General features: G+C 41.6%; 1 protein-coding gene across 2 annotated transcripts; it reads left to right on the forward strand.

Annotated features, from left to right (window-relative positions):
• The first annotated feature begins 497 nt into the window (after positions 1-497).
• On the forward strand, positions 498-16,487 carry ahcyl1 (adenosylhomocysteinase-like 1). Of its 2 annotated transcripts, none has more exons than XM_069659790.1 (17): positions 498-979; positions 8,316-8,430; positions 8,817-8,960; positions 9,724-9,824; positions 9,918-10,020; positions 10,883-10,977; positions 11,091-11,197; positions 12,210-12,326; positions 12,467-12,530; positions 12,650-12,738; positions 12,913-12,983; positions 13,287-13,381; positions 13,967-14,065; positions 14,344-14,412; positions 14,565-14,643; positions 14,890-15,010; positions 15,126-16,487. In XM_069659790.1, the coding sequence occupies exons 1-17, from the start codon at positions 788-790 to the stop codon at positions 15,130-15,132; spliced, it is 1,668 nt and encodes a 555-aa protein (XP_069515891.1). In that variant the 5' UTR covers positions 498-787; the 3' UTR covers positions 15,133-16,487. The 2 variants fall into 2 exon arrangements, with proteins under 2 accessions (XP_069515891.1, XP_069515892.1); XM_069659791.1 differs by lacking the exon at positions 498-979 and adding an exon at positions 5,268-5,362.
• Positions 16,488-16,532: the final 45 nt, after the last annotated feature.

A 16,532-nucleotide genomic window follows, 5' to 3' on the forward strand; every position in this document is an offset into this window, starting at 1 on the left:
ATTGAATTGAATTGAAATTGATTGTGTAACCAATATTTTTCATTTTTTAATTAATTAACCTACAATCTATTTTATTTATTTCCGATATGGAACGAGTAACATCCTTTCCATTTGCCCGGATTTGTACCTCGCAGGTTTAAAACTGTCCCAAGCAGCTCTGCCAATCAGATGCCGTAGAGAGACATTGGTACAACAGCCAGCCAATCAGAGCGAGGAAAGGCGGGACATGTACTCAGCCTCCTATGAGCCCTAACTCAGTCAGGGCCAGCCATGTACTGCAGCTATGGAAACACCACATTCGCGCGTCCACTTCCTGATCAGTATAAATGATTAACTTTATTATGGCATACTTACACTATAATGGCGCTACTTTTGATATGAGTAAAAAGCCTCAGTCGTTACTCTTCCCTTTTCCTCTGCACCGGCGCTGACTGGCTGAACACCGCCTACACACTGCCCACTTGCTCAGGTGACAGCCTCAACAAACCGCCCCCTCCCCTCGGAAATGTAGCTGTCTGTGGATGACAGCAGAACTGGAGGACAGAAACAAGTGTTTGCGCCGCTCTTTCACAAAGTAGCGAAGATAGAAAACAGGCTAATCTCTCCTGAAGCAGGCTACTTATTGCTCCGCGACGAGCTCTATTGGAAGTGCTTCTGCGCCGGTTTGGTCATTTTTAAGCCTCGAAGCTTAACGGAGGACGACGGACAGAGCCAACACTGATAGTCTGTAGTCAATTCAGCACCGGCTGCTCCTCTGTAGTAACTGCACCGACACCACCTGGATGCAATGACGGACTCGGTTGTGGACAGCAAGGCGGAGGTTAAACAAGCCACGAAATATGTCAAAGAGACCGAAAATGTGGCGGAGAAATATTCAGCGATGACTGTGAGCAAAAACAGCAGTGATGTGAATATGAATGTCGGGGAAATGCCCTCCGCAGCGTTCACCGCAGTCCCCACTCTGAAGACCGTCAAGAAGGTAAGAAACGTGATGCTCGCCATCAGTCAAGCCACTGGGCAAACTGCAGGCAGGCACATACATTTTAGCCTGCTGCAGTGAAGTATTACTGTACGGCAAGGCCAGACAATCACCGTGTTGATATGTCAAGTCTTCACAAGCCAGGATCTGCATTTTCAGCACGAAGTTGACAGCAGAAGGTTAATGCATTGCTGGAGGGGATACTGCAGCGTCACATGTCACAGTTAGTGTAGCCATCCCACTGACGGATCAAAACATCCCAAGCCAGACTACAAAGTGAAAATTATATTTACCATTTAATTTAGTGAGATCCAACTGAAGCAAAAATAGAAGTTAGGCCACTTAGAAAGGCTTTTCTTCACTGCTCACGTATAATGTTGTGTAATCATAGCTTTTACAATGTAATAGTGAGGTAAAAGCATATAATCTCAATGGAGCTGTCATCAAGACTGAATTATTGCTTAAATCTTCCTCTCTGAGCCTTCCTGTATTTTCAAGATCTCTACATCATGCCTGCATCATGTAGGCAGGAAACAGCTAAAGGTCAAGTTGAGCTCTTAAACCTCTGACTCGAGGCCTCTGTAAAGTAAAGAACTACACAGCTCCAACATACAAGAGCTTAGACAGGGGGTCTGCACGCTAAGTATGAGCTATTTAAAGAGGTGTAGGCTTTGCCTTACCAAGATGTACAATCTGCCATGAATTGTAACCACGCTCAGCTTGAAGGTGTAAGGTCAAGGCAATTTAATTTGTGAAAATGAATCACGTTTGTATCCAGGGAACTCATCTTTGTGTTCAATCAGCCTTGGATTTGTGCAGAGTGGAGAGTGTGGGTACCGTCATTGTGAGGAATAAGAGCAGGGTGATAAAAAATGCAGCACGAGGGGCACCTGTGAGAAAAGGCCTTGGATTTCTTGGCTGTTACACAACGGCACAGAACAATCACCATAATGAAAGACTCCCTTGAGGTGGCTGCCAGTACCATTAAGATCCACACAGTGTGTAGCAGCAGTGGGTAAACATGGAGGAAGCAGTGGATTTAGGGCCTCTTTTTGGGTTTCTCACAGCTGACTTGTCTCCTTTGCTCGGGGGTTTATGTTCGACGGTCAGTAAACCAATCACACAGGGTTTGTGGGTCTCATGGTAAACTTTCTTTCAGACAATTGATACCACACTTATGTCAAGTTTGTAAGTCTGATTGTGAATATTTGTTTGTTACCTCAAGGTGACCTTTAACTTGTCGCCAATGTCCACTGGGGTACTTTGTGTTTGAAACATGTTGCCTGCCTGTTTCGTCTGTGTCCCAATATTATGGCCTTATATATTAAAATATTGGTAACAATACTGGGGTGTAGTTATGTCACCGGAATTCCTTATATTTTACATTGAATGTACTCCTTTTATGACTTTTCTACATCCCACATGTAGTGGTGGTCACCAAACTTATCCAGCATCACCAAACCAGCTTTGACAAGTGGGCTCATGTTTTGTGATGTAATGTCTAGTCAGTGTTCTAGTTCTCTAAAGTTCAGATCTTCTTTTTTACATAAGGATCCGGAGAGAAAAAAAATCTTTTTTCCCAGCAGCGGGGCTCACAGACTCACAATATTAGCTCGACCTCCTGTCTGACGGGGCAATAACGTGTGCGCTGTGAGACGCCTCAGGGAGCCCAATTCAAAACATATTGGATGGTAGGAATGTGCGCTCTCCTTATGAAAACAAAGCAGTGTGTTATGAATTAATGTGAGAGCCCTGTGTCAAACTGTGCCACCTGTTTGCATGGAAAAAACAAATGAGAAAAAGATCTAAAACTAATTAAATTCGAGATCACAACATGGAAAAGCAGTGTTAGACGTTTGTTGTACTGAGGTCGGTGCTGCGTCACATAATGTCCTGAAAGGTGGCATGTATAAATCAATAAATGCCACTTATTAAAAATGAAATGTGTGTGTGTGAGAGAGAGAGGGAGTGTGGGTGGGTGAGTCAAAGAACATCACTCCCGTGCCTCCTCTCTCCGCATCCATCCAGCAGTTACACAACACGCCGCCCTGGGAACGGGACTCACTGTGAATTTGTTCATGCATCATCATTCTGTCTCATCTCTGAGGGCTGTTGTACATGGATTTTCAGAAGTGTCCCGTTCATACATCATTAGCATTATTTCATCTTAACTGCAGACACTGTGGCAGTTGCATGAAGGTCAAACGCATATTTCTCCCCCTTTCGGTTAATGAAAGGTGCAGGAATATACAGTATGGTGAATAATCTGTACTGACATCATCCTTAAAGCACCAACAATGCGACCCTTCCAACCTCCCGCTCAGTTGACGCAGCCATACAGAGCTAAGGCCAGTTCATTCACAACTTTGTTGTTAGATTTTTAGAGCTTTGGCATCAACGATCAGTGTCCTCGAAAAGATCATGGACAGACTCAAAACACGCCTCCCGATCAGAAAAGAAGAACTTCACTGTGACCAAACAATAACCCCCCTGGCTATTCCAGTCCCCACTGCACCCGCCCCCTTCTCACACCACAAAGATGCTGACATGTATTAATAGAAATGCACCTTAGTTTCTCATGCTTATTCTTTTGTATTGTAGTTCATGTGAAAATTAACAGTTTTTGTATTTTAAGTCCCCTTACTTGCCTTTTGTCTACTATCTCTGTTCTTTCTCCCTCTTCTCATCCAAATGAATCCCGTGCATCACATCACTGAGAGGACACATATTTACCCTTTCTCTCATACACGTGCACAAACAAATTTAGCACCTCCTAAAAAGTAATTCAATAGGCCTACCCTACAGTTTGCACATGATTTGAAAATGTGTGACTTTGGCGACCCCTAGTGGTAGAGCCGAACCTGAGGACACTGCTTGAACGCATCGCACCACATTTTACAGGACTTCTTCTGCTAACACAAACTTAATAGCACAATTTGAAAGATGTTATAGTCATAGAATTATTTTAACACAGTTTGACTTTAAGTCTGTCTACTGTAGCTTTATTTAATTAATAAAAAATAAAAAAAATTATACGAATAAAATACAATTCTTACAGTTTCCATGTAAACTCAGTCTCACATAGTCCACTCAAGTAAAGGGCAGTGTTTTTAGCACTGTACCACCCATATAAACACGAGGGAAAAGTCACCATAAGCTGAGAAATATAACACACCCATACTGACGAGTTTCACTTCTACTATTGGCATCTAAAGAGGAACTCTCTGGTTGAACTACAGTATTTGTTTCAAGCGTTCATTCTTTCTTAATACTGAACATCTCATTTTACTGTTATAGGAACAAAACGATCTTGTAGGGTTGCTTTCCTTGTGTTTTGGGTTACTGATAGTCACCATAGAAAGGGTATACAGTAAAAAGGTGAAGTTATACTGTCTGCTAAAGGTCACATAGTTGTGGGGGAGGGATTAGCAGTCTTTATGTTTTTTACACAACACAGTGTAATCCGACATGCATGCAGTGATCTAAACAGGCGCCTGTGCAGACCAAAGGAATCATCTGATATCTACACCTTTCTGAAGAACTCTTGGACCTGCTTTACTTTCTATACATCATTTTAATGGATTACTTTTCAGAAAGATACTGCAAGTAGTCAGTATACAAAGATATATGTAGATTAGACTGTGTTAGTCTGTGAGATGGCGCTGTGGAGCATAGGTGGTGCCTGGCTAAGCAGTTAATGTCACCTTCTGCCAGGCCCTCATTGAACTCTCTGCCAACGCCAGTTGACAGTCACACCACAGCTTAAGTCTCTGACCTGGCTTGCTATCTGAGAGAGAAAAGGTATTTTTAGCTGCGGGATGGGACTGGATGGGCCGCTTATTGATGCAGCAGAAGGCTCATGGAAACAGGGTTTAATTCCTCCTGTCAATCCCCTTTTTATTTAGTCGTCCAAATTTGGAGTTGAGCCGCAAAAAACAAAAGCCGTCTTTTGTCTGCGTTTGTGTGTTCATGCTTGTGTACGCATCTTTGTAACGTGTTCATGCATTTGCTTCTTCAGCATTTAAGCGTAAAATACAACCTCCTGACTTTAGCAGCTGGTTGTCCAGGGCAGAACCAGAGAGTGAATGAGAGAGAGAGAGAGAGAGAAAGAGAGGGAGGCCCAGTCAAAATCAACCCCCCCCCTAGACCTCTCTCTCTCGCTCTCTCTCTCTTGCTCTCTCTCCAGGTTGGCCATTAGAAATCAGGATAATAGGTGGGAACCTCCCCCCGGCACTGCCTGGGAGTGTTCTGGGATAATAGCATCAGGGACACCTAGTACCATCACACAGAGGACGCACAGGCGCAGGGAGGTAGGCTGGAAACCTGGAGAGAGAGAGCTGGCAGCGACTGGCAGACATGGCACACAAACACGGGAGAGAAAGGGTGAGTCGCTGCTAATGCATCACCGGGAACTTATCCAGCAGGCACACTTATATCCCACTCACAGATGTGCCCCAGTCACTCTTGGCATGTAACAAGTTTTCTGACTTGTTTTAGCAGCTATGTAGAAGTGTTTGACTGTTAGACTCGAGCAGGTAGAAGAATAATCAAGGTGACTCAGAGTCAGACACAGAATGCTGTATTAAGTAACAGAGAAAGTCATCATTAATCAAACTAACCTGCTGCTTAAGTCCCTGTTTTTGATGATCACAGGGGAAGAGTAGTCCAAGAGACCGTGCAGGACCTCCGCTGAATCCTCCCGAGTCCAAACTGATGCAAAGCAAACATAAAAGAAGTATTTTGCGTGTGTATGAGACAGAGCGCACCCTCGATTGTGAAAACAGAGCCATGCAGAGAGCTCCAGAGTTCACACCGTCTCACAAGCTTCTTGAGTTTCTGTATACTGACACAGGAGATGGTTGAAACCCTGGAGTCACTGAACATGGAAAGAAGGATTGTGGGATATAATGTTTAAGCCATTCCTAGTCAGTTTGATTTTTAATGGATGGATGTCGAGTTAGAGCTCACTTTTCAAATTTTAGGTTAAAAATGACCAATAGTCTCAAGCGAGAAGAAGGTGATATGATTGTGTCAAAGGTTTGTTCCTTAAACATCATCAGAGATGCTTGTGCTAGCTGTATGAACCACATTAAATCAGATCAGGCTTTACAGTCACTATTTCTTTTAACTTGGCTCATAACTCTTTAATGTCAATCATTAACATCAGGGTTTACTCAGAAGACGTGGTTGTAGGATGTCCGTTTGTTCAGCGCACATCACACTGAAAAGTTACCCAACTCACTGTTGTTGGTCAGGCGTTCGTGTGTTCCCGGATTTATCATCTGTGTGTTGTGTCAACTCTGCCGGCCGCCACGTTAGTTTGGAGTCCAAACACTTTCTATGGACATCTAAAATAAGAGAACAAGGAAATCCTATAATGGACGGAGACATTTGGACTGGATTCATCAATGAGGCGAAGCGAGTGTTTAAGGACGAAGAGTGAGCACAGAATGACTTTATGTCCAAGTCAAATGATCAGGAAAGATGGGTGTTATGAGCTTTGAACATGCTCAGCTCATAAAAGCACAAGTGAAGGATCCATATAAAAACATTATTACAACAAATGTTTTTTGTAACTTACATGTATAGGAATACAGGCACAATGGAGAAAACAAATGCAGAAATAAGGAAGGAACTGTTCTTAACCACATGACTATGATTATACAAGACATACATATCGTCATCCTGACTTGTGATACAAATATTCGCCAAATATTAATATTTTCATTTACAAATTTATAACAGATTTCATGGTGGCGCTCAGATGTGAATGAAGTTGTGTGTGTTATGTGTATGGAAATTAATTGGCCAAAGAAGAAGAAGAAGAAGAAGAAGACAGCTGGATAACATCGGACAGCTTTGAAAAGAAGTTAAGAGATGCGCCAGACACTTTCAAATCCAAAGTCCTGATTTGTTCTTACAGTTCTGGAGTTATTTTAATTTAATTTACAGAGTGAAAACACGTACATTGTTTTTTCTAAATTTGTGTCAAATTCTGTTAAAACTCACACCAAATTGCAGTGAATAAAAACATTAATCAATTATCGCAGAATCGCTGTATCGTGATATCACGTTATCGTGGGCTGCATATCGTATCGTAACGTGTCGTTAGTTACCCTGTGATTCCCGCCCTTATTATAGTGTGTTGTGAGAAAGACAAGAGACACGACATCAAAGTTGGAGCTTGTATTTGAGTCAACACACTTACCTCCAAGCCGCCATGACACCTGTAGGACTTCTTAGAAAGTAAAAGCAGAATAGAGTAGAGCAGGTCTCGTCAGGCTGTCTGTTACACCGAGGTTACGTAGGTTTAAAATGTTATTTTAGGCACAGTTTTCTTAATACTTAATAGTCGGGACTTAGACTAAAGGACATAAGGTTCAGTCAGATCCCACCTGCAGACTTCCTATATGAGTAAAATGCTGAGTAACTCCTCCACCTGTGACTCTGTGTCTCTCACAGTGCTGTTTATTTATAGAGACAGGTCGAAGCAGAACAGAGGCAGTCTGCAGAAAATATTGCTGCATTCATGTTGGGTTTGTTTCTGACTTCTCTACTTTCGTAGTTATTGCCTAGCTCAGTCCAGTATGATTTTTCTGATCTACTGTGTCCTGAGTGACCCAGTTTACTAAAAGACCTCAGGGTTCAATATTTCTGCTGTTTTCATTGTTGACATCTGTCTGCTGTTTTCTGCTTTTGCAGCCAGACGGTCGCCGTTTCAGGGCGCTAAAATGACGCTCAGTGGATTCGTCAGATCCTAAGTGTTACTCCATCCGACCAAGCCCTTAGCAGACACACATTCACACCAGCTGAAAGCTATGAATGATGTGATGTTTAGTTTATTTTTTTATATTTGACCAACTTCTGTGTTTTGGTACAGTTACCCTAAAGACTGGACTGTAGAGACTTTAATGCTGGTAGTGTGCTGGTCCACTTTCTGTTTGTTCCAGGTCTTTGATCTTGAGCCCTTTGAAGGGCCGGGCCGACACGATGAACCAGAGCAACAACTGAAGCCTGTGTATTTGAACAAAGCATACATCACAGAGCAGGATGGAGCGTCTAAAAATAGGCCCTTCTTCCTGATCCACCTGAGATTTACTGTAACAGGCTCAGGTGGTTTACCTTTGAGGGGGGGGGACACTTTCAGTGGCTGAAACTGCAAAATTAGTCCAAATATAAACCGAGATGTGTGAACTCATTACCTGAACATTTAACTGAGGGTTTCAGCACTCCTAATATGCGATGATTTGTTTTTCCTTGCTCTTCATTGTTCCTCCTGATTTCCTTGTCGACACGTTTTTAATGTTTATCTCGTGCACAACTTTGTCCTCTACAGATCCAGTTTGCTAACGCGGAGGACAAACAAGAGTTCAGCAAGTACCCGACCAAGGCAGGCCGCCGCTCCCTCTCTCGCTCCATCTCGCAGTCGTCCACAGACAGCTACAGCTCAGGTACAGCACACCTGAACGCGCCATTCCACTTTCATATATAAAACGCCCTCTCTATAATGACCGACTGACACTAATCATAATGACATAAAAGCACATAAACAGACACAACTAGAGCTGCAATAATATGTCAAGACTTGCAGATATATCAGTAATGTGTCCACGAAACATCTAACAAGAAACTCCCACATAGCCTCAAAATCTATCATCGGTGCCCTCTTGTTTGCAATAAACACATACAGTATATGTACAGTGTATACACACACTCGCACAGGAAACACACACAAAGGCTCTGTCCCACACACAATGGATTTGAAGTTAATATTTCATAATTGGCTCTTTTGTGCGCTTTTCCACAATAGTGACCTTTTGTGTTCTCCGTTTCCCAGCTGCATCGTACACCGACAGCTCCGACGATGAAACCTCCCCGCGGGACAAAGCCCAGGTCAACTCGCACGGCAGCACTGACTTCTGCGTCAAGAACATCAAGCAGGCGGAATTTGGCCGCCGTGAAATTGAAATAGCAGAACAAGGTAAATCTGACCTCAGAGATTATTGATTTTTTTTTCATTTATAGGAATAAAACGGCGTCAGAGATCATAATCGTGATGATTACAGCAACATTCCCTTGGTTTGTCCTCTTTGTTCTCCTATGGATTCACTCCATGTACATGCTGTATCCGGATTTTTTTACATGTAATTTTCGTTGGATTTTGTTGCAGTCAGATAATGGCTATCATTACGGTTTATACAAGGAGAGCTTTGTGCTACCTGTTGTGACTCTGTTCCCAGATACATATCACATGGCGTCTGTTTTGCTGCTCAGACACTATTCGATAGAGCTTCTCTCCTCATGATTTCCAAAAGGCACATCACCTCAGGTTCGGGCTGGGTCAATGTTATTCCTGAAACACGATCACACGTCTTTGTCTCAGTTCTATTCATCACGTGGTTCTTATTTTGATACTTCTTCTTACATCTCAGGTGTGTTGTTTTTTGTAAACTCCCAGGCTCCTCTCTGCTCTGTCTCTCTGGCTGTGTACATTGCTCATGTGAGTGATAAGTAGGCGGGAAGGCCTGACGAGTGTTCTTCAGGCTTGAAGCCTGCGTGGTAACAGCTGTTGCTGACATGCTGTTTAATCAGTCTCCATTTTTCATCCGTATACTCCACACCACCTTGTAGAAAGGGCTTATTTTGTATTCAAAATGATCCACCATTCTTCTCTCCGAAAAGAAAAGCTGACCTTTATGTCCTTTCATCCCCCGCTAACTTTTGCTCCATCTCCTCCCCCTCAGACATGTCTGCCCTGATCTCCTTGAGGAAGAGAGCCCAGGGGGAGAAGCCGCTGGCCGGTGCGAAGATAGTGGGCTGTACCCACATCACAGCTCAGACAGCAGTACGTCCTCTCATTGAGATTGTTTCATTCTTCTCCTCTTCCTCGTCTCTGCTACGTGTTCATGTATCTGTATGTTCTATCGTTCCCTTTTAGGTCCTGATTGAGACTCTGGTAGCCCTCGGCGCTCAGTGTCGCTGGACTGCCTGTAACATTTACTCCACTCAGAACGAGGTGGCTGCTGCTCTTGCTGAAACGGGTAAGATCCTCTCCTCTGTGAGAGCAGCTTTGCAAAGCGTTTGTTTGCAGCTTAATCTCATCAGAGAGTCAGATCATGAATGGCTTCTTACATTAAACACATCCCCATTATCAAGAAGAGGGTTTAAGAAGGTCTGTTTATCTACAATATCGAGTATGAAGGCATTATGTGTTGTGATACTGCTTAGATTTGTGGCAGTGGTTCAATTTTGTGATGTGTTTAAACTCCCAAGTGGTTCATAGCATTGTTTCATTGTCTTCAGCTATTTGCCTTTTTCAATCCAAAGTAACAAAGGAAACTGACACAGGAAGAATTCAACACATAATACTAGCATAAACACAAATAACACAGGCCTATGAAACAGGCAGATCACCTTATATCGCCTCACTTACAATATCAGAATATAGCGCAATATAATATAGCATAGTACATTTTGTATCATCAGATTTTGCCAGTACACAGCCCTGTAAACAAGCATTATTAAGTTTAGTCATGGTTTGTGAATTTACAAAGATAAAAAATGACATATATGTTAATTAAAAAAACATAATATTAAGCAAACTTTGCAGTGGCCCAATTACCTTGAATTTTTAAAACATTTGGACCGTTAGCTTAGCTTCCTGTTAGCTAAAAACATGCTAATTAAAGGCTTATACATCACCTGTAACCAGTGTCTTAAATGCATTGAAGGTGTTGTTGCATTAATATTTTATAAAAGTCATGAATGCAACATGTAACCAATCAGTGCATGTTCTTTCACAGTGTAATGTTGCTCTAATGACCTGTTAGACATCCAGCTGTCCTGTCCTTTTCCCCTCTGCCGTCTGTCTTTGCCATTATGTGTGTGTTTTGTTTCCTGCAGGGGTGCCTGTGTTTGCCTGGAAGGGTGAGTCAGAGGATGACTTCTGGTGGTGCATCGATCGCTGTGTCAACACAGAGGGCTGGCAGGCCAATATGGTATCAACCTGACGACCCCTCGATTAATCTAACACCAACCTCAGCTGTAGTGCACTTTCATTCACAGCAGAGGTCATCTTTAGTGCCGTTTACTCTGCTGTGTTTTGTTTTAGATCTTGGATGATGGAGGAGACTTAACCCACTGGGTGTATAAGAAGTATCCCAGCGTCTTTAAGAAGGTGCGGGGCATCGTGGAGGAGAGCGTCACAGGGGTGCACAGGTGAGACGGGTCTTTTATCGGATGAGTTTGAGAACTTTAAAGGAAGCATGCTTTGACAGATTTTGGAACAGGCTGGGACTAAGGGAGTCTATTTGACTTTGATGAGTGGAGTGTGGATGGTGGCCAGAGCTTTTTACTGAAAAAAATCATTTTTTCTTTTAGCCACAAAATGACATCATTGATTTGTATCTTCCCTAGTTTATAACAGCCCATAGTGGACTATGAATAAGAGAGATAGTGGCCGTAGACTTTGAGTTATTAATACTGATCAAATCACAGGAGTTACTTTATGGTTATTTTATGCTCTTGGACTTTATAACCTTGCCTACTTGTCTATTTGTCCAACACTAAAATAAGCTAAACTGACCAAAAGGATGAAGACAAATCTACATGTGAGATTTAAAGTGAACAAAAATGGATCATGTTATTTTTAAATCCATTTAGCAGTATTTGGTACTCTTTCTCAAAGTGTATATATTTTAATTAATTAAATAATTTGACCATCTGACTCCTTTTCTTTCAATGTAGTTTTAGTCAAGATTTAGTTTTATTAAAGCATACCATACAAGAGAAAATTGCAGCTTTGCACAGATGATGAACTTAAATGTTCAACCTAACAGAACTCACTAAAGTAGCACATGAAGTTGATCTGAAATCCTTTCCCATGACTTGTTTACATGGTTTTTACATCTGGAGCTGCCCTGAAGGCAAACCACGCTTCCTCGTGAATGATACTGTCACAGCACAGTATTAAAAGCAGTTACATAAGTCATAGTAGTATCAATACACAGTGACAGTGTAGCTCTGAAAGGTCAGCAGCCTGATATGACTGTAGCGTGGATGAGAAACACAACAGAGTCACCGCAGCTCTGCACGTACGTAACTCTCGGTGGAATCAATTAGTCAGACACTCCGGAAAAGGAGAAGGTCACACAGGACCGCTGTTTGTGTGTGGAAATGTGCGCTGTGTTTGCACGTCTGCCTGAACATGTTTCCCCATGTGTGCTCTCAGGTTGTACCAGTTGTCTAAGGCTGGCAAGCTGTGCGTCCCCGCCATGAATGTGAACGACTCGGTCACCAAGCAGAAGTTTGACAACCTTTACTGCTGCCGTGAATCTATCCTGGACGGGTGAGGAGAATAATCATGCAGGAAATATAGCCGGTGTTTGCAAACAAGCCAGTGCAGCTTTTTTGATAGTGTGAAGAGTTTTTCATGATCAGGTTGAGCAGATGGATGAAAGTGTGTGTCATCTTTCTTTTCTCTGCCAGCTTGAAGAGGACCACTGATATTATGTTTGGAGGAAAACAAGTGGTTGTGTGCGGTTATGGAGAGGTGAATCATTCTTTAACTTAAAAAAAAAGACTGGATGTTTAAGGTGCTGCAGATCTGTTAAATGTATTTAACACTGTATACTTCTGTTTACAACTCCTGCACTGTCCTGTGGTGTGTAGGTGGGGAAAGGCTGCTGCACTGCTCTAAAGGCCCTCGGAGCCATTGTGTGCATCACAGAGATTGACCCCATCTGTGCCCTGCAGGCTTGGTGAGTCACTATCCATTAGCATTCAGCGCTGCTTAGTTAATGTGCTGCCAGTTCTGTCTCTATGTTGTGCATCACATTAACTGCGATTCCAAAGAGAACATGTATTTTCACCGTTGATTTTCACCGTGTTTCTGCTGCTTAAACTAAAGAGAATATCTGCGTGCTTTCCTGCAGCATGGACGGCTTCCGAGTGGTCAAGCTGAGTGAGGTCATCCGGCAGATGGACGTGGTGATAACTTGCACTGGTACTGTCCTCCCACGCAGTGACATCCATTACTTCCGCTTTGATAATCTCAGCGTTCCAGCAAACAAACACACGCCTCATTTAAATATCATAGTTTAGCACTAAAAGGCTTTTTGGGTGCGTGCGCCAGACTGGTTACTGTAATCATATTCGTTATATACAGGTAGTTGTGAATCCTATTTTATAACAGAAACAGGTTTTAATTTTGTTTCCTCTGCACTCATGACTCACTTGTGCTCTCATAATGACTCTGTTCACACGTTACAGTATGGCTCTTCTAAAATATATATATTTTTCTAAATAGGCAACAAGAACGTTGTGACCAGAGAGCAGCTCGACCGAATGAAGAACGGCTGCATCGTCTGCAACATGGGACATTCCAATACTGAGATTGACGTGGTAATGATCTACATCACTGTATGACTTACATCACTGTACACCGTGTTTCATTCACCCCTGATTTCCAGTATTGGTCAATCATGTGATCCTCAAATAAACATCAATGCCAAAGTGTACAAACAACTTAATCATTATCTTTAAACTTATTTATGCTAGATTCATGTTTCAAGTTAACACAAAAAGATACTTGATATTCTTTTAACCTAATTTTAAGTAGAAGTAGGTGAATGTCACAGTCACCGTTTCTTTAAGTCTTTTCCATTCTTAATATTCAGGCAAGTCAATCTGTGGTTGTTCTCAACTCTTATGAACAATTCTGTCTGCTCTGAACGAAACCATCCTGTTCTATGTGATCAAGTGTGATCTAGTGGATCCAATATAGCAATCTAAAATGCCTCCCTGTTATGAAGCAACTTCTCTCTCTCTTTCTAATCTTTGTTTGAATTCTCTTGATGCTATTACCACAAGTTTATGTTAACATTAAATGACACCCTCAGGGTTCCTTGAAATCCTCTCACCTTTTACCTGTAATCTGTCTCTGTTTTAAATCGAGTTGTAGGACTGAGCTGTCTTTTCTGTCCTCAGGCGAGCCTGCGCAGCCCCGAGCTGACCTGGGAGAGGGTTCGCTCTCAGGTTGACCACATCATCTGGCCAGATGGGAAGAGGGTTGTTATGCTTGCAGAGGTAATGTCCCTCCACACTTTAAACACCACACATAACACTTAATACCACACATAAACCCACACAACACACATAAAAACTCATAGCTACGTCTCCCACTTAAAACTTTTCTATTGTGTGATTTATTGTGTAAGCTATTGTAAAACTATGTGCACTGTGGTTCATGCAGTAGCTGGTTTCTGTCATGTTATCCGTTACTGCTGTTGCTTCATTTTACCTCAGTTTCTGTGTAGAATAACTTTATGTTTTGTAGTTCATACCTGTACTTTATTATTCCTCAGGGTCGTCTCCTAAATCTGAGCTGCTCCACGGTGCCTACGTTTGTGTTGTCCATCACTGCTACAACTCAGGTTAGTAGTTTAGCCCTCTCTGAAGACTCATTTGCTGACATATCAGGGCAGATTCAGGAACGTTTTCCCTCTTACCACACCATCCTGCAGCTATGTAGTGCATGTAGTTTCCTGGCCTTACTGACATCCATTGTTGTCTTCTTTGTCTGCAGGCCTTGGCCCTGATTGAGTTGTTCAACGCTCCAGAGGGGCGCTACAAACAGGATGTGTATCTCCTACCCAAGAAGATGGGTAAGAACAAAGAGAATCAGAATTTGGAATAATTTGATCATAGATGAGGCATCAGAAGGATCACATACATTTTCAGTCACAAATGCTTGCTGTAACCGGTTTCTATTGCCAACTTTATTTGTGTTGCTCATTGTCGCCCCCTTGTGACTTGACCTTAAAATTACACTATTCAGTAAAGATGATGTAAGTTGGACAAAAAAAACATCTCTTCAGACAGTGTATTTCCAATCTGTGTCCTTCCTCCAGATGAGTATGTGGCCAGTTTGCACCTACCAAACTTTGACGCCCACCTGACAGAGCTCTCTGACGAGCAGGCCAAGTATATGGGCCTCAACAAGAACGGCCCCTTTAAACCTAATTATTACAGGTATGTTTCACCCCCCATCACTTAATTCTCTAGCATATCCTGTATTTTTTTCTTTTTACCACAGATATACTGGACAAACGCTCATGTGTTAAACAACACTGTATTTTGTTCACAGGTATTAATTAGAGAGTCTGCTGGCGAGATCTTCAACACACAGTTGCCCTGGATAAACAGAGATATCTATTTTATTTTCTCAATTGCTACAAAATGAAGGAATTATTTTACTTATGCTGAATGTAACTTATTAATAGCACTTCAGACATGGTGTTAAATATGAAAACTAAGAGTTAGACTTGTAGGAAACATACAATGTATTACCAACTAACATTTTACATGTCTTGTCATGTGTTTAAAGCAAAGCTTGCTTGCATGCTTTCATGTGTGTGTCCGTATTTAGTTGCTGATGCTTCTGTTACTAGATCACAAAGTTACTGATTTGTTTGTTTACCCTCTTTATGCACAGTGCCAAAGGATGGCTTTGAGAATGAAAAGATACCATTTATGTTGAGTTTGTCAGAAACATAAAGATTTTATGAGTACATTCCATTAGGGAGGGTTTAGGTTGAGCCAAAACAAACTGTGTAACCATGTACATTATTTTAAATGTTTGTTTTATGTGTTCAATAATCTCACTGAATGGTATCTGCATACATGCCCTAAAAGGTAATATCCAGTCACCCTTTTTTATTACAGCACAGTACAGTGATGAAATGTATCACTTGTCCTTAAAAAGTATGAACCAATGTTGTTTATTTTAAGTTTAATTTATTGTACCTGGCTGAGTGCATTTTAATCTTCTGACTCTAAAATGATCTTAAAACACAAAGTTTCTCCAGAACAAATGCAAACCAAAGAAATGTTTTATGTGCTAACAACAGATTACGATGTTATGTTGTTAAGATAATAAGCAGGATGTATTCCTAATAAGGAAATAACGAAAGGTTGAAGAGAAGGAGCCAGTAAAACATTTTCAAGCCACTATAACTCCCGTCTTTTGATACCAAGTTTCCGTTCGCTCACTGAAATCCAGCTGAGATCTTCAAGTGGTCGACTTAAAGTGTTTTGACTGGGTAATATCTTTAAGGCCATGATATGATTGTGCCTTTTAATAATTTACAACACGTAAATATCAGCACTGACCTTAATTAAATGAACATTCTCTTTTATTTTTGTAAAACCACATCTATTAGTGGTGCATTAAATGTCTTCCTTCCACTGCTTCTGGTATTAATTGTGACTCTGATGTATGAGCTATATGTTGAGAAAATATTAGACTTTATGTTTGCCATATGATTGTTTCTGTCTTAATTTGATCCAACAGGGTCACCTCCATTAATATTTTATGTGATCAAAATGCTTAAGTGTAAACTATGTATGTAAAAGAATGCATTAAATCAGCAATAAAGCAACTTCTTTTAACAGAGAAGGAAACTTTAATGTTATGTGTTAGTACCAATGACATTAAACCAGGTAATGAATCAGGGTTTGGCTTGTTGCAGTATACGTTTTCCATTGTTGTGGC

This window comes from Semicossyphus pulcher, unplaced genomic scaffold (assembly GCF_022749685.1).
Source record: "Semicossyphus pulcher isolate SPU_LCO1_2020_fin unplaced genomic scaffold, fSemPul1.0.p SCAF_13, whole genome shotgun sequence".
NCBI lineage: Eukaryota > Metazoa > Chordata > Actinopteri > Labriformes > Labridae > Semicossyphus > Semicossyphus pulcher.